The sequence below is a fragment of the Panthera uncia genome, chromosome D1 (assembly GCF_023721935.1).
Source record: "Panthera uncia isolate 11264 chromosome D1, Puncia_PCG_1.0, whole genome shotgun sequence".
In the NCBI taxonomy this organism is placed as follows: domain Eukaryota; kingdom Metazoa; phylum Chordata; class Mammalia; order Carnivora; family Felidae; genus Panthera; species Panthera uncia.
The window spans coordinates 6,909,968-6,933,474 of NC_064808.1; the positions used below are offsets into that span (position 1 = coordinate 6,909,968).

The 23,507-nt window shown below is 59.4% G+C and overlaps 4 protein-coding genes across 6 annotated transcripts; 1 reads left to right on the top strand and 3 right to left on the bottom strand.

The window, feature by feature from the left end:
• Positions 1–6,381: 6,381 nt before the first annotated feature.
• Positions 6,382–10,021, bottom strand: PRDX5 (peroxiredoxin 5). The gene is made up of 6 exons (XM_049643652.1): positions 9,590–10,021; positions 7,968–8,102; positions 7,101–7,232; positions 6,977–7,015; positions 6,747–6,808; positions 6,382–6,637 (listed from the first exon to the last, which is right to left on the bottom strand). The coding sequence occupies exons 1-6, from the start codon at positions 9,779–9,781 to the stop codon at positions 6,532–6,534; spliced, it is 666 nt and encodes a 221-aa protein (XP_049499609.1). The 5' UTR covers positions 9,782–10,021; the 3' UTR covers positions 6,382–6,531.
• Positions 10,022–10,459: 438 nt separating this feature from the next.
• Positions 10,460–11,320, top strand: TRMT112 (tRNA methyltransferase activator subunit 11-2). 2 transcript variants are annotated; one of them, XM_049643631.1, is made up of 4 exons: positions 10,460–10,567; positions 10,651–10,752; positions 10,891–10,980; positions 11,064–11,320. In XM_049643631.1, the coding sequence occupies exons 1-4, from the start codon at positions 10,490–10,492 to the stop codon at positions 11,169–11,171; spliced, it is 378 nt and encodes a 125-aa protein (XP_049499588.1). In that variant the 5' UTR covers positions 10,460–10,489; the 3' UTR covers positions 11,172–11,320. The 2 variants fall into 2 exon arrangements, with proteins under 2 accessions (XP_049499588.1, XP_049499596.1); XM_049643639.1 differs by having other exon boundaries at positions 10,651–10,716.
• On the bottom strand, positions 11,268–19,558 carry ESRRA (estrogen related receptor alpha). 2 transcript variants are annotated; one of them, XM_049643547.1, is made up of 7 exons: positions 19,256–19,558; positions 17,403–17,739; positions 13,987–14,103; positions 13,711–13,839; positions 13,144–13,311; positions 12,775–13,044; positions 11,268–12,322 (listed from the first exon to the last, which is right to left on the bottom strand). In XM_049643547.1, exons 1-7 carry the CDS (start codon positions 19,493–19,495, stop codon positions 12,063–12,065), a joined length of 1,521 nt encoding a protein of 506 aa, XP_049499504.1. In that variant the 5' UTR covers positions 19,496–19,558; the 3' UTR covers positions 11,268–12,062. The 2 variants fall into 2 exon arrangements, with proteins under 2 accessions (XP_049499504.1, XP_049499513.1); XM_049643556.1 differs by lacking the exon at positions 19,256–19,558 and adding an exon at positions 18,234–18,614.
• Positions 19,559–20,173: 615 nt separating this feature from the next.
• Positions 20,174–23,212, bottom strand: CATSPERZ (catsper channel auxiliary subunit zeta). The gene is made up of 5 exons (XM_049643618.1): positions 23,051–23,212; positions 22,461–22,803; positions 21,445–21,524; positions 21,164–21,230; positions 20,174–20,410 (listed from the first exon to the last, which is right to left on the bottom strand). Exons 1-5 carry the CDS (start codon positions 23,069–23,071, stop codon positions 20,301–20,303), a joined length of 621 nt encoding a protein of 206 aa, XP_049499575.1. The 5' UTR covers positions 23,072–23,212; the 3' UTR covers positions 20,174–20,300.
• Between the last annotated feature and the right edge of the window lie 295 nt (positions 23,213–23,507).

The window sequence follows — 23,507 nt, forward strand, 5'->3', positions numbered from 1 at the left end:
GCCACAGTCCAGCCGCGACCACCTGACACTTGGCTTGCTCTCCCCAGGGTGCTCCCACACTCCTGGGGGTGGTGGGGGAGCACTCACCCGGCCTCATCCTGAGACTCTTACCCAGGCAGACGCGAGCTCCGGTCCTCCTCCAGCCCGTCTCCACCCAGCGCCCAAGGAGTCTCTTGGAACTACTGCCTCATGACCTTTTCCTGCTTAAAACCTTCCCATGGCTTCTCCCTGTGCCGTGAATCAAGTTCCACCCTCTCACCAGGACCTCCGAGGCCCTGCTGAGTGGCCCCAGCTGTCCACAGCCTGATCCCTTGCTTCTCCCCACCTCCTCTGGCGCAGGGCCCTCTCCGCTTCCTCAGTCTCCCACCCTGGACACCTTCGAATGTGCTGTTTCTGCAACCCGCACCCCCCCCCCCCCCCGCCACACACACACACCCTCCCTCCCTCTCCCCCTGTCTGGCTCCTTCTCACCCTGCTGGTCTCGCCCTGCTGGTCACCCTGATGGACTGTTTCTCGGAAGAGATTTTCCTTTTCTAAAGACCCCGGTCCTTTTCCCTAATAGCCTATCCCACTCTACATCCTCTCTGTTTGTGCACAGTGCCCGCGTGAGCGCCCCGACGGGCACCGACCACTTCCTCCGTGCTCTGTCCTTCACGTGGATTCACCGCTCAGTCCCCTCCTCCGTAGGTGTGTAAAATACCGGGGCTGTTATTATCACCCCCCCTCTTGTGAGGAAGAAACTGACACACAGAGAGGTTAAGTCACTTTCCTAAGGTCACACAGCCAGGAAGAGGAGGAGCCAAACTGCAGAAGGCGGCCGCATGAATGCTTCTGAACAAACGAATTCCTATTTCAGAGATCAGGAAGGGGGTAGGAGAGATCAGCTGATTCAGAGATCAGCGGGAGGGGGTAGGAGCCGGTACAGTTAAGGGTAAAGCCAGCATTTCTTGGAGGACTCCAAAAGCTGCATCCCCTCCCCTCGCTCCCCCACTGCTTTGGGGATGCTGGGGGAGCAAGGCGGGAGGCCGGCACCCAGTTAGCAGGCACAGGGGGAGCAGCACCAAGCCCCACGGGTGCCAGCCTCACTCGTAATTAAAGACACGCACATTAAAGGCAGCTCCAAGATACCATGAGCCATCCATCAAGCTGGCAAAAATAAACCCAGGAGGTAAAGCTCGGGTTGGCACACGGTGAGGAGAGAAGCCCACGTCACCGATGGCTGTCAAAACGGCCTCAGAGTTTCCAGAGCCCTTGGACCCAACACTCTAGCATTTGGGAACGCTCCCCGAGGAAGGAGCCCAAGAAGAAACGAAAATAGAAAGTGTCGGAAGCCTCCCCTCGCCAAATACCGGAGACACCCCCGTGTCCACCGAGGGAAGCCAGCTAAGCTGTGGCCTCTGGATGAAATCCCATCCCTGCCCTCACCTGGTCTGCTCAGCCCAGACCTCGTTCCTCTCCCGCACCTTTGGGCTTTAACGAGGCTGTTCCCGCCACCTAGAAGACCCTTCCTGCCTCTGTTCGCATTGTCTATCCATCTTTTAGCCACAGCTAGAAGCCGTTTTCCCCTCCCTTACCCCGTGGCGGGGCGGGCCAGCGGGCAGAGTCCTTCTGTCATACCCCAAACGCATCGAGGCGAGCACGGAGCTTTGGTGGCAGGGCCAGCCCCATTAGGACAGGAGCTCAGTGCCTGGAGTCCCACCTCGACGTGGTGCCGGCAGGGCCCGTGCCCAGAGCCCTCGGCGCCCTGTCCCTGGAGCCCAGCACAGCACCTGGCCCCGAGATGACCCTCGGCCGGAGGGTGGGGGTCAAGCAAGACACCCGATGTGACCGTAGGGCCATGTGGGGGCGAGCAGCACCTCCAGAAGGCCGAACATGCCTGTCATAACCAAATAAGGGTATGCACACGGGCATCACTCAGAAGCCACCGAGATTCAAGATCTGTCACTCTAGTGGTGACGGTTATACGACTTGGTCAATAGACTAACCAACCACTCAACTTTGCCCTTTAAAAATTTTTTTTTAACGTTTTATTTATTTTTGAGACAGGGAGAGACAGAGCATGAACAGGGGAGGGTCAGAGAGAGGGAGACACAGAATCTGAAACAGGCTCCAGGCTCTGAGCCATCAGCGCAGAGCCCGACGCAGGGCTCGAACTCACGGACCGTGAGATCATGACCTGAGCCGAAGTCGGCCGCTTAACTGACCGAGCCATCCAGGCGCCCCTCAACTGTGCCCTTTTAAAGAGTGGGTTTTACGGGGCGCCTGGGTGGCTCGGTCAGTTAAGCGTCCAACTCTTGATTTCAGGTCAGATGATGATCTCACGGTCCATGAGTTGGAGCCCCGCGTCGGGCTCTGCGCTGACGGCTCAGAGCCTGGAGCCTGCTTCGGGTTCTGTGTCTCCCTCTCTCTGCCCCTCCCCTGATCATGCTCTGTCTCTGTCTGTCTCTCAAAAATAAATAAATGTTTAAAAAAATGTTTTCAAAGATGGCAGATTGATATGCATGTTGATTAACACCAAAAATCTGTGCATTCACGCAGATGTTATCCAAACTTTTGCAGCTGTATAAACACACACACACACACACACACCAGTAAGGTGGGTTCCCCCTTGGGGTCAACACCCTCCCGATCATGGTACCTGCGTAACTACAGCCCAAACCTGGTCTGGGCCAGGAATGCCGCACCCCTCCAACCCTCTCTTTCTCTCAGAAGCTCACGCCTGACTCTAGGGCCTGGCCAAGACAACCGCTGGGGATGCTTTCCCAACCCCTTACCTCCTTAACCTGTGAGGCTTCAGGCGTCAGACAATGTATGGAGAATCCTGAGGACCTACATAATATGGATAATAAGAGGGTCACTAGCCCATTATACTGATGAGAAAACTGAGGCCCGGAGAGGCATAGTCACGGGAATCACAAATGACAGGACTGAGGTTTGACCTCTCTCCTAACTCCCAGCCCTTTCTCTACCCACATGCAGGCTTGCATGGTGGAGAGAAAGAATTCTTTTTGTGTTCTTTTTCTCTTTTAACCATGTTTTGGGTTCTGACTGCATGCCAGGCACTGTGCCCAGTGCTTTACATAACTCTCATCTGTTCCCCACAACAACTCTATGAGGTGGGTTGGATTATTCCTACTTTTTTTTTTTTTTTGTGGTTTATTTATTTCTGAGAGAGAGAGAGAGAGAGAGAGAGAGACAGTATGTGAGTGGGGGAGGGGCAGAGAGAGCGAGGGAGACCCAGAATCCTTAGCAGGCTCCAGGCTCTGAGCTGGGGCTCGAACCCATGGACCACGAGATCATGACCCGAGCTGAAGTCAGACACTTAATTGACTGAGCCCCCCAGGCACCCCTACGATTAGTCCTACTTTAAAGATAAGGGAAGTGGGGTCAGGGAAACTAAATAGCCTGCCTGAGGAGGTCTGACCTACTCTGTATAATGCCTCTCAGGTGGAGGTGGGGCTCACCTGAAATTTCTGGAAGGACTTCAGGGGACGTCCTCAACACGCTTAAAAAACATGCAGGTGTCCATATGTGCACACGCATGTGCAAACATGCATTTTCTAAGCAAAAGGGCAAAGCTCTCAGCAGCTCATCAAAGGAACGCCTGGGGCTGCCTGGGTGGCTCAGTCAGTTTGGCTCAGGCCGTGATCTCACAGTTTGTGGGATCGAGCCCCACGTTGGGCTCTGCACTGACCACGCGGAGCCTGCTTAGGATTCTCTCCCTCCCTCTCTCTCTGCCCCGCTGCCCCCAAATAAATAAATAAACATTAAAAATAAAAAAATAAAAAAGAACTCGAGCAAAACCCTTGGCCTTCCGGGTCGGAGTTGCTGTGCCCTTGGGAAGGTCAGGACAGGTGGGTGAGCTTTATCCGGAGATGTGCTGGGCGAGTGTCTCAGGGTTTGTTTTAACATGGGCCCTATGGCCACCAACAGCCCAGGCGGCTCATGCCCACTGCCCTGCCAGGTCCAGCCCCGGGCCTCCAGAACCTGCTGGCCCTGGCCTGCCCTGCCCTTGTCTACAGGCCTGAAACACAGTCGGTCTGCCCTGGAGATGGGGCTCTCTACCAGATTCTTACAATGTGGTCGTTAATCTCAGGCCCTCCGGTATCCAGGGCCTCTCCCAGGACACCAGCCACCCGAGCAAGCTGAGATGTATGGCCACCTCCACTCACACCTGACTCTCATCCCTGCGGACTGAAGGGGCCACCAAGGCCCTGGAAGCCCCCTCAGAGGCCACTGAGGGGTAGCGACAGAGACTCAGCTTGCCCTGATGGCGAGGGGCTGCGGGGAAGAGAAATAGGGTCCGCAGCCCGTGGGGGAGCCAGCCGTTGGCCAGCCATTTGCAAGAGGCTCCGAGAGCCCAGCCGCTGACTTGGGTGCTGTCTCCACCTGCGGCTGTCAGGAGGCTGGAGACCACTCACTGGGGTGCACACAGGTGACCCTGGGGGAAACTCTCACCTGTATAACGAAAAGACAGGGAGACGGTGTCCAGACAAGCAAGGCCCTTTCTGCTGTCGTGTCATCGAGGACAGGGCTGTGAGCGGGAGCTTGGTAGAGGGAGATTATGAGGGATTGGGAAACCGGAGGGAGGGAGGTCCCTTGCCCTGCCCCAGCCCACGACCCCCAAGGGGCGGCAAGTTGTGGGATTTGAAGGGACAAAGGTCAGTGGGTGGGCCATCTCTGGTAGGGAGGTGGTCCCCCTGCTGAGTGCCCCCTTCACACAACATCACCTCTACTACCCGGCCCCCTCAGACCTCCAGCCGGTGGCCCCCCAGACTCGCCCTCCCTCCCATCGTCCAACAGGTTTCCACGTCCCAGCCCCCACCTCCCTGCCACCACCATCCATCATCGGCATCCCTCCCTGTATTACCTACCACTCACCGCCTCGCCCCCCCCCCCCCCCGGCCCCAATCCGGCTCTGCCCCCCCCCCACCCCCGTGGGAGCCCAGGTATGACACTCACCTGTCGCTGCCACACAGAAATCCTTCACTGGCCTGAGGTGGCCACAGGGTGAAAGGTAAGCAGCTTACTGCCCAAGGTCTAGAAGGTTCCCCTGCCCTCCCTGCCCCCGTCTCGCTGAGCTGCTCTCTGCGCTGCTGGTGGCTGGACTGTTCTACCCTCCATACCTGTGGCCACACTGTTCCTTCCCTCTGCCAGAAGGCCTCGATGCCACTGCCTCCAGGTCGTACCCTCCTCCCCCTCCCCGACCTTCTCCCCAGCCTCTCAGGAAGGGTGGCCTGCCCTGACCAGCTCTGGGGGTTGCGCCGCTGCAGGGAAGGCACAGGGCAAGGCAGCCCCGCACGGTGAGTAAGGCCCACACCCATGCCTGCCCTGCGGCCAAGTGACTGGCTCAAATCCGAGCTGCTCTGAAGTGGCTGAAAGAGCTGGGCCTGTTTGCTTCAAGTCTCTGAGCCGGAACAGGGCAGTAACAGCTTACACCCCACTGGATGACTACATCTGAAGACACAGTTCTAAGTATCTGCCCTCCTTAGGACTATGCTCCTAAACACAGCAGGGGCCTAGTAATCCCGCCCGCTGCCAAGTGCAAGGCTGCCCAGGGACAAAAGGCAGAAGCCCCGAAGGCAGGGCCCGGAGGTAGCAATGGCCTCCCTGACCCCCAGCCCCTCACAGGACACCCAGCACTGGTCAGGCCTCACCAGCATCTTCTTCCCCACACAGCTCACCTAGACTCCCCTCCCGGGAAGCTTTCCTGGACTCAATCAGTACTGCCCCCAGAGACGGTGCCCTTTGTACCCCCGTCAGGTGGTTTCAAGGCGCCAAGAGCCCTTTTGGGCTGAGGGTGCTCCTGGGAGGGGTTCAACAGAATCTACGAGAACAGTGGGGCTAAAGCTTGGCCCAGGTGGTGTGGGTGCCTCGAGCCAAAGCTCCCACCCGGAGGTTTAGGGTCTGAATGAGATCAGCCAAGGGTTGCCTGGGCGGCTCAGTCGGTTAGGCGCCCGACTTGGCTCAGGTTGCGATCTCGCGGTTTGTGCGTTCGAGCCCCTTGTCGGGCTCTGTGCTGACAGCTCGGAGCCTGGAGCCTGCTTCGGATTCTTTCTCTCCTCTCTCAAAAGTAAACAGATAAACATTTTAAGTGAGATCAGCCAACACCCAGAGATCAAACCGTGGCTGCGAGCCAAGCTCTGTCCGCCTAGAGCCCTTCCAGATATACTCCCTCTGCACAGACCGTTCTTTCCCTTGTTTTTCAGACCACTGGCCCTTTCTCTGCTTCCTAACACTTCACTCAAAGGCTCTCCCCGACTGTCTCCTCAATTACATCAGGGTCCCCCATTAGCACCCCTTCAGCCCCTGCCCATAGTCTCACAGCCGTGACTGTCGTCAGGCCTGGCCCTCACCAACCAGCAATACACAACCAAGGAGTAAAGGTGAACCAGAAATGTTTATTGCAGAACTTTGGTCCAAGTTCCCATCCGGGAACTGGCCCCTCTTGGGTTTGGACTGGAGCCCTCTGTCCGGGGCTGCGCAGGTGAGACTGGGAAGGGGAGAAAGAGTATGTCTGGGCCCAGGGTCTCAGAGCTGCGAGATGATGTTGGAGGCCAGGCTGCAGGTGAGGCCTGTACCATCCGGTTCCACATTCAAGGACTTCACTACGCCATCCTCTACCACCATGGAGAACCTGCCAGAAGGAGAGACCGGGCCAACTGCAGCGGCCTGGGCCTGGAGGCTGGGAATGGAGCTTGGAGGGGCGGCAGGGGAACCCCACAGGGGGACCCTCCCACTTTTACCTCTTGAGCCGTCGGTTTCCAAAGAGAGACACCAGAGAATCATCTAGTAACAAACCTGTCTCCTAAAAGGAAAGGCAGAGACAAGACCTAGAAACTTCCAGAACAGACCAAGCACCCCCACCCCACCCCACACACACCCAGCTGCTCCCCGTATTAGCCTCCAAGTTCCTGTATCCAAAGCCTGGCAGAGGGATCACCCTCTAGGGTGGGGGTTGCAGGGGTACACTCACCTTCCCAAAGGCCCCTGTGGGGTCAGCCAAGAGCCTAACCTAAGGAGGAAGTAAAGGTCAAAAGAAAAATCCCATACCTGGCCCCTGACCCCCCTCCCCCCCCCCCACAGCACCCACACCTCACCTTGCCTCCAGAGTTGTGAGCTCGTCCCCACTCTTTGGTGACAAAGACATCATTAACGCTCAGGCAGGCTATCACCTGGACCCCTTTGGCCTTCAGAGCCTCAGCCTGCTCCACAAATCCTGGCAGGTGGGTCTAGGAGGGGGAAACGAAGGGTCAGCCCGGGGATACTTGCCTCGGCTCTTCAACCTCCCCTTGATCTCCAGGCCACCCTCACTTCCCTCTCTGACACCTTTGATCCAACAATGAGAAGCGTGTAAGCCACACTTCCTTCTTGCCTTGGCCACAAGGAAGCTCGGATCCAAACTTAAGTGGTCTGTGGCCACCAGGAACTTCCTGTGGACAGGACTATAGTTTATTTACCCCAGTCCCAAAGGTCTTCCGTAGAGCCCCTCGCCGGCAAAATCAATAAGAGATGTTGGATTTGATTACAAAACCCTTTTCTCCCACATTCCTGGCACCACTACTGTTTCACAGCCTCCCCAGATTTTCTGAAGGCTCTGGTGTCCTTCACCTGCCTACTTTTTAAAAAAAAATTTTTTTAATGTTTATTTTTGAGAGAGAGAGAGAGAGAGAAAGAGAATGGGAGAGGGGCAGAGAGAAAGGGAGACAGAATCTGAAGCAGGCTCCACGCTCGGAGCAAGCTGTCAGCACAGAGCCTGATGCGGGGCTTGAACTCACAAACTGCGAGATCATGACCTGAGCCCAAGTCGGACGCTTAACCGGCTGAGCCACCCAGGGGCCCCTCACCTGCATAATCTTGTTGCAAACTGCCCTAGGACTACGCGGAAGACCTACGAACAACACAGACGAACAACACAGACGTGGGCACAAGACTCCAACTGCGGAGTCCCAGAAGGCAGGTCTCACCTTGGAACAGCCAGGGGTAAAGGCCCCAGGGACTCCAAACAGCACTCCCTTCTTGCCCTTGAACAGCTCTGCCAGGTTCACCTTGTTCCCAGGTTCCCCTTCGAAAACCTCCACAGAAGGGATGGCCTCTCCTACCTAGAGGGAAGGATTTGGTAAGGAGTTAGTTGGTTACCTGGTAAGTTACCAGGGGAGATTGACTAGATGAGGAGGGAAATGAGGGGGTGCATAAGGGAGGCCAAGGGTAGGGTGAGAAACCAGACCTGGCAATTGCTCCTGGTGGATTGGAGTTGATAGAGTTGGAATGTCCCAACCTGTCCAAGCTTCCAGAGGTCCCTCCCTGTGACCCTCCCCTCCCCACCCCCACCCGCCAGTTACTCCCAGGTTTCAAGGTGGCCCTATTCCTTTTACCAGCCTGTTGGTGACAACAGAAAAAAGGAGAGAAGGCCTCTCTGGGTGTTGCAAGGGATTGAGTCAACAACCCACTTTTCTGACCATAATGAAGTGGGATAGATAGGCAGGGGAGGAAGGGAAGGGCTCCATTTGGGGGTGAGGAGGAGACCGTGGCAACAGGAGGGAGAGGACCCCGGCCAGGTCTGAGCATCCAGCCCCCAGGAAGAGAAAACGGAGGGCAAAGAAAGGTGAGAAAGTTGCCTGTAGGGAGGGGGGAGGGGGGAGGGGAGGAGACGGGGTTGGGAGGGAAGTATAAAATAAAAGGAATCTCTCGGGGCACCTGGGTGGCTCAGTTGGTTAAGCGTGGGACTGATGATTTCTGCTCAGGTCATGATCTCACGGTTTGTGAGTTTGAGCCCCGATTCGGGCACCGTGCTAAAAGCGTGCAGCCTGCTTAGGGATTCGCTCTCTCCCTCTCTCTCTCTCTCTCTCTCTGTCTCTCCCCCACTCTCTCTTTCTCAAAAACAAATAAATGAACGTTTTTTTAAAAAGGAATCTCTCAAAAGGGATGGATCAGTCTGCCTGGGAGTGTGTGAGGGCTTCGTGGAGCCAGAGGAGGCAAGCAAAAGAAGGGCGTGTCAGGGATTGGGAGGAGGAGTAAGCAGGAGGAGGAGGAGGTCTCAGAAGAGTGTGGAAGGGGAAGGAGGGGGTGGTTGCAAGGAGCAGGGGATGGTTCCAGATGAGGCGTGAAAGACTCGGAGAAGAGTGGGAATTAGCCACGGGAGAAGTGGAATGGGGGGAGGCACAATATTGGCTTTCACAAAAAACACTTGTTTCAAACGATGGGTGAAGAACGATGCCCTGCAATAGAACAAAAACGTACAAGAGGGTACGGGGTTGGGGGGGGAGGGACATGTATGGGGGTTGAAAGGGGGCCCTGGACAAAGGAGATGGTTCCAGAAGGCGCAGGAGGCCATGGTTTTCAATCGCCTGAAAATGGTGGAGACCCGTCACAAGGTGTCGCAGGGTGGAAGTGAAAGGGGGACGGGTGGATATGGGGCATGCACGGGGTCTCGCTGAGGGGGATGAGGGAGAACTACGGAAGAGTCCAGCGCGGCGGGCAGCGGTCCGGAGGGCAGGAAAGAGGGTGATTCTCCTCCCGATCACCGGGACGGAGAACACTGGGAAGACGGGCGGGAGGGGAGGTCAGGCAGAGCCCGGCCAGCGGTCACCTTGATTGGGGCCATAGCTGGGGCGGCGCTTCTGAAACCGCAGGCCCCTCCGAGCGTCCACTCCCCTCCTCGTCGCCGATACCCTCCTGCTCTCGCCGCCGCCGATGCAGCCGACCCGATGGCAGTCGCCCGGACGAGAGCTGAGCCCGCCCTGCCACCTAGAAGACGCAGCCCAGCCAACTGCATGCCCATACCAGAGGCCACAATCGCTCCGCCCCCAGGCCCGAGCCTCGGCAGGAGGCGGGGCCTGGCGCTAAGGGCCCCCGCGGGACCCCGCGAAAGGCGGAGCCTCGACTTCGCCCGCCCCCGGCGAGCCTCCTCCACCGCGCAGGCGTAGGGGCCCGTGCAGGGGCGGCGCTCCCGGGACGCTACGCTCGGCTTATTTACATTTGGGGCTGGACCACGGGGGCAGCAGCCAAGGGGCGGAGTTTCCGGCGGCCGCGCAACTTATTTGCATACAAGGGTGGGGGTGTCGCTGTTTTGATGTTCCTCATTTACGGATTCCTGCAGTGTTTCTTTTCCTTAACCGGAATTGAGGGGCGGGAGACGAGGGTGTCAGGCGCCCGCGTGGGAGAAAAACATGGCTTATTTTGCATTCAACGGAGTCCCCTGCATTGCGGCGGCTTTACATGTGATTTACACTATGCATGATTTGTAGCGAATGGAAACCACTGGGCCTGCGCCGTAGCCATCACCTGCCGTGACGCTTCCGGTAGCAGCGCGTGATTCGACCAAGCTTTTTCAAATACCTCTCCGGCTAGCACGAGAAGCTCCAGCATTCCGCCACTTCCGCTCCTCCAAGCCGTCCAATAGGACAGAGACTGGAGCGGCCCCGGAAGTGATGCCACGGAGTTTCTAGCTTTTTCCGGTTCCGGCCTGGGGAGATTCCGTTTTGGCGACATGAAGCTGCTCACCCACAACCTGCTGAGCTCGCATGTGCGGGGGGTGGGGCCCCGTGGCTTCCCTCTGCGCCTCCAGGTATCGGCCGGGGGCAGTCTCGCGCCCGTGTCCTGGGGGACCAGGATCCGGCCCCGGCCTCACAAAACCCCTCCGCCCCGCAGGCCACCGAGGTCCGCATCAACCCCGTGGAGTTCAACCCCGACTTCGTGGCGCGTATGATACCCAAGGTGGAGTGGGCGGCGCTTCTGGAGGCGGCGGATACTGTGAGGACCCTTACCCACGCCCGTGCTCGCCCTGAGTGGGGGGGGGGGGGGGGGGGTGGACGGGGTCGGTGTCACCGCAGGCCAGGTAGCCTGGCAAGGGTCGGCATGCCCAGAGGTGATTTAGGCCTTTGCCCACAGTTGCACCTGGTCGAGGTACCCAAAGAGCCGATTGAAGGGTATGAGCATGACGAGAAGTTTCTGAGGAAGATGCACCACGTGCTGCTGGAGGTGAGAACCTGCCCATCGCCCGTTTCCCCGGCCAGTCAGGCCGATGCTTCAAGTGCTCAGCTCTGTGTCCCGCTTTCCCGCAGGTGGATGTGTTGGAGGGCACCCTGCAGTGCCCAGAGTCTGGACGTCTGTTTCCCATCAGTCGTGGGATCCCCAACATGCTGCTGAGCGATGAGGAAACTGAGACTTAATCGTGCGAGTCGCTAGTTTTTCATTCTGTAATTGTGTATATCTTAGTTCAAGATCATGTGTATCCCCAACCCTTGAGCCAGTGATACGCAAAACAGTGTTCTTGAGCTCGATATATTTTTTTTTTCTCATTAAAGGTTCAAAACCAAAAGCGGTTTCTCTTTGCAGCAAATATACATTAAAATAGAGTCTCTGTACAGCCAAGGGCTCTGGGCCCTGGCTTGCCCTATGTCCCTGCACCTCCCTGGCCAAACCCAAAAATAAATATAGTGTTATTGCTCTGCAGGGCATAGAGGCAGTGCTCCCCCTACCCCCTGAGGAGGCCGGGTGGGAGCTGATGGGGGGGGGGGACCCTGGCCACCCCAGGGGTCCAGGGGCTGGAGCCTGCTTGGAGTTATTGCTTCAAGGGGGGGCAGTAATGCCCAATGCAAATGATGAGGAGAGGAGCGAAGGGGGCAGGGGCCTTTGCTCTCCAAAAACCCCTCTGCTCTGGAGAGGGGGTTGGATTAAGCAGCAGCAAAAGCATCACCCACTGGGAGACTGTGGCCTCCACTCCCTTCCCTCCCTGAGATCAGGCTTCTGCCCCCCCCCCCCCACATACGTCCCCTGCAGCCCCCTATGGCTTCCGCAAGGCCCCCTTAACACTCTGGGGGCATGTTATGGCTTGCAAGGGACAGCACTGTGCCCAGAGCCTGGACACACACGTTCCCAGCTTCTAAGACCCCCTGGGAGGGGGGAGGGGAGGGCGTAGGGCCTGCTCCCAGGGGCTGATGGTATTGCCCTGGCCCTGCCAGCAGGCTGTGGCTCTGCCCAGACCCCAGCTCTGCCCCCTTGGGGCTGACCCCATACTGGGCGGGTCCTGCCAGCACCCCCACCCATGCCCACCCCTTGCCTCAGTCCATCATGGCCTCGAGCATCTCCAAGAAGAGCTTGTGCATGGGCACCTTGCCCTCCAGCTTCACCCCATAGAAATGGGCCAGCACTTTGCCCGCTGTCTGGCGAAGGAGTGGTAATGTGAGCAGCAGCCTGCCTGCCCGCCGCCGCTCGGCACCCCCTCCGGGGCCCGCCCGGCCTGCTTCGTACTCCAGCAGGGCCTCGTGTAGAGCTTCTCGCAGCTGCTCCACGGCCTCGGCATCCTCGATGTGCACAGAGTCTGCAAGGAGAGAGGAGAACGAGGCTGACGTGGGCCAGCTCCAGAAAGGGCACAGCCAACACCTGCTTGGGCACCCTTGGATGGGGCCTGAGAAGCCAGGCACAGGTTCGAGGGGCTGGCTGGGGCACCAACTCCCTGCCCCTGCCCATGAGCCAGGGCCCACACTTCCCCCCCCCCCCCCGGCCCCGCCCCCCGCAACTATGGCCACCTCTTGTCCTCCCCCCCTTCCCCTCCACTAAATCGTTCACCTTTCCACGTGAGGACGACACTAGAGCTCAAAACCCTACATGCGGTTCCTGGGCCTGCCCTCGCCTTCTTCGTGACTTTGAACAAATCACCCTTCTTCCCTAAGCCCCAGTTTTCCCGGTCGGCAAGATGAGACTGGGCCACCATCAGAGCTGCAAGCTGGAAGGCCTTAGGGAGACACCTGTCCCTGCCTGCCCCGGACTCACCTGAATTGGCAAGGGCCAGGGCTTTCAGCAGGACATACTCCTCACGCTCCAGCCTCAGGGCCTGTAGTCGCCTCACCAGCTGCAGCAGGGCAGCCCCGAGTTCCCCCAAGCCGGCTGCTCGCGCTCCCTCTTCATCCAGGACCAGGTCCTCGGCGAAGGCCAGCTCATCCTGCAGTGGCAGCGAGCGCTGGGCCACGCCCAACACCAAGACCTCCATCCATACGCTCTGCAGCACTGACATCTGGTCAGACAGGGACAGTGACGAGAAGCCTGGAGGATAGTGGGAAGCAGACCTGGCTGAGCAAGTTCGTCAGAGCCAGGCGTGGCCTGGCCTACACAGGGAAGCCCCACATCACCTGGCCCCTTTACCTGGGATGCTCTTGGCCCAGCTGATGGTGACCACGATCTCTCGGTCAAAGAGGTCACAGAGGGTAGCCACGGCCGGGAGGTGTCCGTCAGGGCCCGCTGGGTCAGGCATGGCATACAGCTTCTCAGGCTCAACCACCAGCAGATGGGACACCAGTGCATTTACTGGGGCTGCAGTGACAGTTGGAAAAGGCACTTGCAGGCCCCTTCGGGGTCCAGCATCTTCCCAGAATTCCTTCCCCGATGGCCTTCTGAGGAGCCGCTGGCCAGCCACTCTTGGGACACCTGTCTCCAGGAAGGGCTCTCACTACTTCCCAGGGGAAAGCCAAGTCCACGGCCAAGTTCGGAGTGTGAGAAAAACCGGTCCCTGTGCCCAGCTGTGCGACCCAGGGACTGGTGACAAAAAGGTATTTTCAAACACACGTCTTCAGGGAAATGGGAACAGACGAAGGGAAAATTGGGGTCCTGGTGCCCAAGATAACCACTGCTCTGGGGGCACCGACACCTAACGGGCCTCTCGTGTCCTGGGCCCACCCCAACCCTAGAGCTCCAAGGACCTCCAGCTCTCACCGGTTTTCCGAGGGCCTCCAGCTCCCGCCAGGGGTCCCGCAGGGAAGGAGCCCGGGAAGGGCAGTGGGTCCACCTCTGGCCGCCGCTTGTACTTCTGCCGCCCTCCCCGCACACGGTCCAGACGCACTCCTTGAATTGCAGGACAGCGCTGTGTCCACGGGACTGGGCGGGGGGGTACTTGCTCTACAGAGCCCCCCGGCCCAGTTGAGTCCACCAGAACTTCCCAGGCCTTGCCCACCCCAGCCCCAGGCACCCGGGCCCCTGCCCAGCGCTCACCCTCCTTGAGCATGCCCACCCGCAGGCACTTGGTGAAGCGACAGGCCTGGCAAGCCTTGCGTCTCCGCTTGGTGATCTCGCACTCGTTGGAGGCCGGACAGCTGTACTCGATGCTCCCTGCCAGAAAGAGGCAGAGCTCCAGTGGCGGCCTCCCAGGGCCCAGAAGACAGGAGAGCCCCGACTCCCGCCCCCTCCCCCCGCCCCGGGCAAGCGCAGGTCTAGAGAGAGCAGGGGTGCCGGGAGCGGGGCAGTGAGGGGAACGGCCCCCCCCTGGGCCCCTTCCCTGGGCAAGGGAAGCCTGGGACCGGGGGAGCCAGGAGGCTGATCTCCACCCCGAGCCTCTTGTCAAGCTGCATCTCTGGGCCCTCCTGCCCTCAGCTGCTCTCCTCATCTTACTCGGCCTAGAGAAGCATCTAATGCTGCGGATCGTGTCCTGCTCCTACAAACACGAACGCTTTTTGTCTTTTGCCTCTAGAACGCCACATTCCTGGGGTGCCTGGGTGGCTCAGTCGGTTGAGCGTCCAACTTCGGCTCAGGTCATGATCTCACGGTTTGTGAGTTCGAGCCCCGCGTCGGGGCTCTGTGCTGACAGCTCAGAGCCTGGAGCCTGCTTCGGATTCTGTCTCCTTCTCTCTCTGCCCCTCCCCACTTGTGCTCTCTCAAAAATGAATAAACGTAAAAAAAAAAAAAAAATTTAGAACGCCACATTCCTGGTTTCTCTTCCATTGGAGAACCCCAGGGCTGCCCTTGGACCCTGTCCCCCCTGACTCAGATCCCATAGTGAGCTCATCAGTCGCGGGCCTTCCAATTTCTATCTCCAGACCCGCGTGAACGCTAGACTTCTATTCTACTCTCTCCTCGACATCTTGTACGTCTAGAAGGCATTGCAAACTTAACCTGTCCTAAAAGGAGCCCCGACCCACCAGTCCCAACACCTGCAGCTCCATCCGTCCAGGTCCTCGGGCAGAAATCCAGAAGAACATCTCCTCTCACACCCAAACCGAACCGGTCAACAAAGCCAGGGCCAGCTTGACCTCCTCGTAGGTTCCAGACGCTGACCCGTTCTGCCCGGGCACCCGCTTCTTATCCTCGACCCCAGTTTACCATCACCTCACCGCACCTCGTGCTGGTCGCCTCCTCTGTCCTTTTCTCCTTCAGCGAGTGTGGACACGGGTGCCAGAGGCAACCCCTTAAACTCAAGTCAGATCCCGCCCCAACCTTGCTCAAAACCCTCCAGTGATTTCCCTTCCGGGTTAAAGCCCGAGCGAGGCCAATGAGGCCTACAGCCCCCCCCCCCCCCCCCCCCCCCTTGCTGTGAGAGTGTCAGGTGCCCTTCTGCGGGCTTCGGCTGCTTGTCCCTGCCTGACGGCTTCTCAGCAGCTCTCCGCACCAGCTACGCACGTACACATCTTCGTTCTCTGTCTTTCCGCTCCGGCGTCTGCTTCATGACGGCCAAGACCGCCGAGCGCGAGAACAGGGCCTGGCTGTAGTGCAGGTCCTAACAACTGGCTGAATGAACGCGTGGTGGCCCTCCCGGCCCCACGGGGCTACCACGAGGCCTGAGTGACACAGCCAGCCAATGCGCCCTTGGCCCGCGCATTCCTTCCCACGGTGTGCCTTCTCCTATGCCCCATATCCAGGCCTGCGTGCACAGCTCAAGACACCTCCTCGGGGAAGACCTCCAGGAGAGCCCCCAGCCCGGCCAGGTTCCTTGGCACACATCCTCCTCGTCCCCCTGCGGCACGTGCAACGGCTGTACTACGACACTTCTGTGCAGCTCACCATTTTCTCGCTCCCCTCTGCTACAATGAAAGTGGCTTCAGGACGGGAGCGGTTCTGCCACCGTCCCAGCTGGGTCCCCACGCCTGAAACAGTGGCCGGGACACCCAAGCGCAGGTCTGTGAGGAACAAGGACTCTGGAGGCCCATCCCGACCCTACCACTTACCGACCGTGTGACCTTGGGCAAGTCCCGTACCTAAGCCCTCAACCCCTGTTTTCCCAGCGATAAAACTAGGATAAAAACAGGACTTTCTACAAAGATGGCCGGTGAGAACTCAAGGGAATATCGCAGTTAACACAGGCAGCATGGTTCACAGCGCCCAAATGCTCAACAAGTGATTGCCATTGGGGCGCCTGGGTAGCTCAGTCAGTCAAGCATCTGACTTCGGCTCAGGTCCGTGAGTTCGAGCCCCGCGTCGGGCTCTGTGCTGACAGCTGAGAGCGCGGAGCCTGCTTCGAATTCTGTGTCTCCCTCGCTCTCTGCCCCTCCCCGCCTCACGCGCACGCTCTTTCTGTCTCTCTGTCTCGCAAACATAAAAACATTAAAAATCAAAAAAAAAAAACCAAAAAAAAAACCTTGCTATTTACGGCTAGCGCTCAGTAAAGATTTGTCAACCGAGTCAACGGAGAGTGAAAGGTTCCAGGGTGGGTAGAACCTGTTAGTTCACTGACCTTCAGAACCAGAAGAGAGCACAAGTGGTTTTAGAGCAGTGGGTCTTGGCCAGATCAAAACCCACTGGAACGTCACAACCCACTGGGAGCCATCGGTCCGAAGTTCAGTTATAAGTCATAAGCAGAGGCAGCAGTCAGCGGCGGACCTAAATCGACCCAAGTTCAAATCCCGGTTCTGCCATTTTCTACCTGTGGGACTCGAACAAGGTTTTAAAAAGCTTCCTGGGCCTCCGCCATGGTCCCAGTGCTGGCACCTTATGGGTTGCCGGGGGAGTAACAGATCAGACGTATAGAGGGCACAGTGCCTGGCTTAGGGTACGCCCTCAAGAAATGCTCCCCAAAAGTACACGGTATCTAAGCCCTGAAGTAACCAGTGATTTCCATAAAAACAGAAGGAACGAGCACATCTCAAGTAATGCTTATTATGTCTCCGTCTTGCTCACTCATGTTTTGCTAGGTTTTCCCTGAGTGAGAAGAATTCAGCAGGAACTGGCAGCAGGCCTGTTTTACCTAGAAAGTCTTTTTAAAGTTAGGTGCTGAAATATGACGTAGCTGCTCTCAGTTACCCATAAAAACCTGCCTTGTGCTGCTGCTGCTGCTGCTTTGGGGAAATCCACCAAAGGGGAATGTTCTATGCTGCTGAGAGGTGAGCAGCTGCCAGAAGCTAGAAGAACATTTTGGAGCGGGCAGAGTCTGCCTCAAATTCTTCAGAGCCACTGTGGAAGGTGCTAGGCCTACAGTACCCAGAAACCTAAGAAGGCTTCCCGAGGCCTCTCTCACGTTCCACCTCCAATCCATCAACACATCCTGGTGGCTTTCACTTTTTAGCAAAATGGCATTCCCAGGAGGTAGGAGGAACCCGGGAACCCCAAGTTGTACCGCAGCTGTCTGGGGGCCTACTGCCACCCGTTGGGGGACTCTAGGCCCAGAGGGCAAAGGGCATAGGAGTGTGGTGGGGGCTCACCCTGGATGGTCCTCTTGAAGAAGGCTTTGCAGGCCTCACAGGACGCCACACCATAGTGGTAGCCGGAGGCCACATCCCCACAGACCAGGCAGAGGCGTTTGGGCAGGGAGCTGAGCACCAGCTTCCCACCACCCTGCTCGCCAGGCCCAGCCCCCTCCCCATCCTCCTCTTCCTTGTGGCCTGGGAGGCAGCGCGTGGGAGCTGGGCCAGGGGCCAGGGCCACTGGGGGCTCGGTCTCGGTCTCCGAGGAACCCTTTGGGCTGTCGGGGCTGGCTGGCTCTGCCTTGATGTAGAGAGGCTCAATGCCCACCACCTGGCTGGACATGGCGCTGGTCACCTGCAGGGAGAGACCTGTCAGGTCACAGGGAGACACTGGGATGGGGGGTGGAGACACCGTGCCACCCGGGTTGCCCAACCCCAGGCCTAGAGCCAGGCTTCCAGACTCACTGAGGGGGAGGGAAGGGGGGCAGAGTCCAAGGAAGGGCTGCCCATGAAGACGGCCCCCCCCCCGCTGTTGCTATGGGAACAGAGTCTCCAAAGCCTCCAGGGCCTGTAACTGATGGCAAGGTCTCCTACTTGGGATCCCGGAGGAGGCCTGGAAACTCCTTACTCCCACTCAGAGCCCGGAAGCGGGGTAACCTTAGTCCCCAGGCAATCTTCAACCCCTTCTGGAATCCCCAGCCAGTAGCAAGGTACCTCTCAATTTTCACCAGATGTTGGGGACCTCGATGATCTCCCCCTCACCTGGGTGTCCTCCATTCAGAAGCGCAAACCAGGCACACAAGGGCAGTTGATGTGCTCACAAGTGTGGGTTCACACACTCCCACTCACCTGGGTTCTAGGTGTCTTCACATGCTCACACATGCTCACTCTCTGCGGGGCACTTCCCATGCCTCACCCATGGCCTTCCCCAAACCCCACCTCTCACTCGTGCTCCCATTAATCTTCACGCACTCCCCCCAAAGTTCACACCCCATAAACAAAGTCACACTCAAGGCTCACAATCACCCCACACACACAAACTCACTCCCACTCACCATGCCCCCCCCACACCGACACACACTGGCATAGACTTCTGGGAACACACTCAGAGCCTTTCCACACCTGACACACCGCCCCTCCTGCCCAAGCATGCCAATCCCCTGCCCACCGGCGGACGCGGCTCCACCTCCTTACACCCCCCCCCCCCCCCCACCCCCCGGAAGCACAATCACCCTTCCCTTCCCCCCCCCTCGCAAAGTTCCCCCCCCCTGGGGGGCCCCCCCCCCCCCCCCAACCTGCGCACACCTACGGGAAGTTGCCTAAAGTTGCTTCGCCTCCCCTCCCCCTCCGCCCGCGGGGGACCTCTATCAGGTTATCAGGAAGTAAATGGGGAGCGCCAAGGAGGAGGAAGTTCTCCCCCGCCGGTGCGATGACCTTTGACCCAGAGAGGAGGGTGGCCCAAGGCCCCTTTGAGCGCCCCCACGTGGTCTTCAAAGCCCCTTCTCCAACAGGGAACCCTCCCTATCTTCCACCCCGGCCCGCCCCTGGGACTTCGACTTGCTCCAGGTGCCGGATTGAACCCTGCCCTGGGACTGGACCCGAGGCCCAAGCCTGACCCTGGCCAGGACCTGCAGCCCGAGCCAGAACCGGCCCCTGTCCCGGGCCGACGCACTAAGACCTGAACGCCGGATCCCGCCCAGACCCTAACCCCGTCTGGCTCTCGACCCGGTCCCAACCGTGACCCGGGCTGGTCCTGGAGCCGGACCCGCCCGGAGCCCGCCCCCCCGCCCGCCTCCCAACCGCGCTCGCACATGGCCCCCGCGCCCCGCCCGTCCACCCCCCCCCAGCGGCGCTCCCCTCCGCCCCCGGACCTGGGGCTCCGGCAGGGCGGGCGGGCAGGCATGGGGGCCGAGCGGCCCGGAGCGCCGGGGTGAGCCTGGGGCCGCGAGCGGCCCCTCCTCCGCCGCCTCCTCGGGCCGCACCGCCCCGCCGCGCCGCGTCCCCTCACTCGGCGGCGCCGCCGGCGGCTTGTAGGACACAAAAGGACATCGCGGCCGCTTCCTACTCTGCTTCCTCCAGCTGACAGCGGGGGTGGGGCCGGCCGTGCGCATGCAAAGCAGGGGGCGGGGCCCGGCGCCCTATGCTAATCAGACAAGTGGGGCAGGCAGCGCCTGCGTGCCCGGACCGGTCGAGGCGGAGCCGGCGAAGCCAGAGGGCGGGCCTTCATGAAGGTCCCGCCCACCGCCGCCGAGCCAGATTGGCGCACTCGGGGAGGCGGCCGCCAAGGGGGAGGGGCCAGAGGAGACTCGGCGAGGGGGTTGGAACCATGAGCGCTCTTACGTAACGAAGGAGGCGGAGCGCGCTGTGCGCGAGAGGAGTGGGCGAGGTGGCTCAGGGGCCGCAGTTGCGGGGCAGGGAGACTTACATATGTAAATGAGGCGGGAGGAACAGAGAGGTTAGTGTAACTGCATATGCATGAAGGGCGGAGCCTAGCGTGCCCATACTAGAGAGGCGCTGCCCCTTCCCCTTCTCCCCCTTCCCCCAAGATTACTCCATCGGGGCACTTGGACCGCAGATCCAATATCCCCACAAAGCCGCTGGACCCGGGGTGGGAGAAGCAGACATAAAACATGCAAGAACTCCTGGATTTCAAGTCCCGGGAAGGCGGAGCCAATAGGGCCTGGACAGAAGAACGCTCAAGGTCACTGCGGTGACCGAGTGAAGGTCACGGGGAAAGGCGGGGCCACGTGCGTCCGCCTCACGCGGGCAGCCACGCACTGACTCACCGATTGTGCACTAGAGTCTTTTATTTCTCTAGGACTCAAATTCCACGTGGACGGGGTCAGGTTTGGGTCTGGGGACAGGACAGGGCCCGGGGCCGGAGTCCGGCTGTCCCTCGAGCCCGAGGCGGTGCTCTCAGTACGCCAAGAGGTTCAGCCTCTTGCTCCGGCGCCTCTTGAGCCCTTCGATAGATCGCTGCAGCTGCTTGGTCAGGAAGTGGTCCCGGCCTATGGCTGACCGGTAGCCTGGAGGGCAGAGCTCCGCTTAGGGCAGCGAGCAGGGGGCATGGCCTCCCCAGCAGTGCGTGCCGCATGTGAGAATTGAGCAACCGCGGGTGATTTGGTGTGGCAGGAGCGCTTGGCGCTCGGGTGTGTGTTAATCTGGGAAACTTTGAATCTCCAAGGTGCTGGGCCCTGACGGTTTTCTTTCAAAAGGTCAAGTCATACACCTGCACTCCAAACAGATGGGGGGTGTGGAGGAGGATCAGAGTGTTGAGGTGGAGGGTGGATGAGGGCAAAGTTAGCGATGTTGCAGGCCTGAACTAGGACGGTGGTAGCCTGCAGCTTTGTGAACCCCTGCTGGGCCACCCACTCTAAGTGATTAGCCAGCAACCCCTCCGTTATTTCGTAAGCAGGGCAAACAAGGGAACTTTCACCCAAGGAATCCATTGTTCAGAGGTTCCTCGCAGCACCAAGGGAGGGGGCCAAGACCCCACAAAGATTGTCATCCCCATTCGGCAGGGGGATGGAAGCAGCTTTAGAAAAGCCACATCAGCTAAAAGGGAGCTGCCCCAAGGCTGGAGCCCAGGCCTCACGCTCTCCCCACTGGGTGTCCCTGTGGCCAGTCCCCCGACTTTTTACTTATGGTGGGGCTCCTGGAACATCGGTGGGTGGTAAGGGAATCTGACAGGGTAGACACATCCTGAACTCCCACTCCCAGAGGCCTGAGCCCTGCAAAATCCCCCAGGGTCTCTTGTGGGGTCTGAGGGAGGGGCTTACTCCGGAGGGCTTTGGTGAGGATTTCCAGAGCTTCATTCTCCATGAGTTCCATCAGAGGCAGTGGCAGCTGGAGAGGCAGCAAGAGGTTCAGATGTCCAAGGGACCCCGGCCCTGCCCAGAGCTGAAGTGCCCCACCTGCTTGCTCCCTCTAGCCCCAAGACCCCCAGCTAACGTGCCTGCCCCACCACTCTACGAAACACCCTCCCCCCTTCACCTCTGCCACCCCCACTCGCCCATCCCCCACTCCACTAAAACCCCTCATCTCCCTGGGTGCTGCTAACCCTGTTCTGCTGCTCTGCCCAGTAGGCTCGATGGGGTGTGTGCTTCAAGATATTGAGCGATGACTCTGAGGAAGACATTTCTGGAAGAGAAAAGAGAGATCAGTCATCTCCGGACTGCTGGGTCTGCCCCGGAGCGGAGGAAATGTATGGGCAGGCATGTGATGGGGGGGGGGGGGGGGGGCGGGGAGTGGCCTTCAGAGACCAGCCCCAGGTGCCACCTTATTGGAAAACAGTATGGGACAGTAATTTGCCACCCTGGGCTTTATTGGCCCCCTCACCAAGGTTCCAGTTCTGACTACCCCATTGTGTGAGGCTTAGGAGCAGTGACTGAAACTTTCTGTCTCTCAAGTTCTTCGTCTGTAAAATGGGGTAATGAGAATGGCCCCTCTACAGAGGTGGTGAAGTTTAAGGCGATCGTGCAAAGGAAGTCCAGTGCCTGGCACTCAATAAATGGCAGTTACTATATTGTTATCAGTTCCAATCCCCTGATGAAGGGGCCCGGAGGCGGCGGGGGGGGGGGGGGGGGGGGGGGGGGGGGGGGGGGGGGGGGGGGGGGGGGGGGAATTCCCAAACAGTGCCCAGGAAGAAGGAGGTATTTAAAAATTGTAACCAATGACTGAGTGAATGAAAGATAGGCACGTCCTCAACGAGAGCAAATCCATACACAAGAAAATAACTTCCTCCTCTCAACTATCCCAATGATTCCATTAAAAGCAGGAGTCCTACCGCGCTGCCTCTGCGCCTTTTGGCGGGGGGGGGGGGGGGGGGGGGGCTCGGGCGGGGCGCGCCTGGGCCACAGGACCTTGTATGACGCCTTCCCAGTAGGGGGCGCTCCAAGCATGATTGATTTAAAGCGTGAAAGATGAGAGAGGGCGCCCCGCCCAGGAAGGGAATCCTGGAAACTTGGGTCCCATAGCTTCCCACCCGCCTCCCCTCCACTTTACATCAGCAGATACTGAGGTCCTGGCCAGCCCCCTGCCCTGTGGATACCCACAGCCTGGTGAGGCCACACTGACCAATCTCGGTCTTGGAATCGACGTCCCCCTCCTCTAAATGGCTTCCCAGGGAGCTTTCCTGACGGAGCTGCAGCTCCAACAAGGAGTGATCCTCCAGCTCCTCCTGCTTGAAACTGTCCTTGTACTCTCCGTGATCCCAACCACCGTCCGAGTCACGGCGGGCCTTCTCGTTGTACCACCGGCGAGTCTTGCTGTGTGCGCTGCCGTCCTCCAGGTCGGAGTCCTCGCAGACATTGGGCAGAGGCACATTCAGCTTCGACTGCGACAGCGTGGCCCTGGTCCACAGATTCCGGATGTCGTTGTCTGGTCTGGACGTGTCTGAGCCACCGCTGCCCAAAGACGCCTGTGGGCCACATACAACGAAGGAAGCCAAGGGCAGCGGGGAGTGGGGAAGGAGAGGAAGAGCAGGCTGGGGGACGGGGATCCTGAGCCCTGCCAGGGCCACGACTCCGTGGAGTCGGCTCAAGGCTCCGCTTTGGGCTCTTTGGGAGTTGCCCCGGGGCCAAGGCTGAGGGAGAGGAGAGCCGGGGACCCAAGCTGGACTCAGTCTGGGGGCTCGCAGGGTGTGGGGGCCCGGGAAGCGTTCTTACTCTGAAAGGCTTTTCCTCCATGGTTCTGCCCCCAACGGACCCAGTCGCCACAGGCCTCGGGGCAAGGAGGAGGGCGTCACGCTCCAGGAGCGGGGAGGGGCAGGGTCGCGTTCCCGAATGGAATGGCGCTGCGGGTCTCGCGAGGGAGAGTTCAATCTACAACCCCCACACTAGACGCCATTATCCCCTCCCCACCCACCCACACCCCCGCGCCCCCCACATCTGTACTGAGCTTGGAGACGCACAGCCCGCCTTGGCACCTTCCTAATCCGGACCCTCCTCGGTAGCCTCCCGGCAGAGACACGGGCCCAAGGGTGGCCCTTTCGGGTGCACGCGTGGCGGGGGTGGGGGTGGGTGGGGGGGGGAGGAGGCCTGGCCTGGGGGTCGCAGGAGGCCTGGCTTGCCCCGGAGGCGGCCCGACGCAAGCTCTCCCACACCCACTCGCGTTCCCGGAGCG

Excerpts from the sequence above, each read along its gene's own strand:
- PRDX5 (XM_049643652.1), bottom strand. The coding sequence starts at position 9,781 with ATGGGCATGCAGTTGGCTGGGCTGCGTCTTCTAGGTGGCAGGGCGGGC. Across the intron at positions 6,809-6,976 it reads CCACAGGGGCCTTTGGGAAG|GAGACAGGTTTGTTACTAGA; the intron begins GTGAGTGTACCC and ends CTTTCCTTTTAG. Across the intron at positions 6,638-6,746 it reads GGAAACCGACGGCTCAAGAG|GTTCTCCATGGTGGTAGAGG; the intron begins GTAAAAGTGGGA and ends TCCTTCTGGCAG.
- ESRRA (XM_049643547.1), bottom strand. The coding sequence starts at position 19,495 with ATGCGCACGGCCGGCCCCACCCCCGCTGTCAGCTGGAGGAAGCAGAGT. Across the intron at positions 17,740-19,255 it reads CCGCCCTGCCGGAGCCCCAG|GTGACCAGCGCCATGTCCAG; the intron begins GTCCGGGGGCGG and ends CTCTCCCTGCAG. Across the intron at positions 13,045-13,143 it reads CTGGGCCAAGAGCATCCCAG|GCTTCTCGTCACTGTCCCTG; the intron begins GTAAAGGGGCCA and ends ACTATCCTCCAG.
- TRMT112 (XM_049643631.1), top strand. The coding sequence starts at position 10,490 with ATGAAGCTGCTCACCCACAACCTGCTGAGCTCGCATGTGCGGGGGGTG. Across the intron at positions 10,568-10,650 it reads GCTTCCCTCTGCGCCTCCAG|GCCACCGAGGTCCGCATCAA; the intron begins GTATCGGCCGGG and ends TCCGCCCCGCAG. Across the intron at positions 10,753-10,890 it reads TTCTGGAGGCGGCGGATACT|TTGCACCTGGTCGAGGTACC; the intron begins GTGAGGACCCTT and ends CTTTGCCCACAG.
- CATSPERZ (XM_049643618.1), bottom strand. The coding sequence starts at position 23,071 with ATGGAGGAAAAGCCTTTCAGA. Across the intron at positions 21,525-22,460 it reads CGATTCCAAGACCGAGATTG|AAATGTCTTCCTCAGAGTCA; the intron begins GTCAGTGTGGCC and ends TTTCTCTTCCAG. Across the intron at positions 20,411-21,163 it reads CCTCACCAAAGCCCTCCGGA|GCTACCGGTCAGCCATAGGC; the intron begins GTAAGCCCCTCC and ends TCTGCCCTCCAG.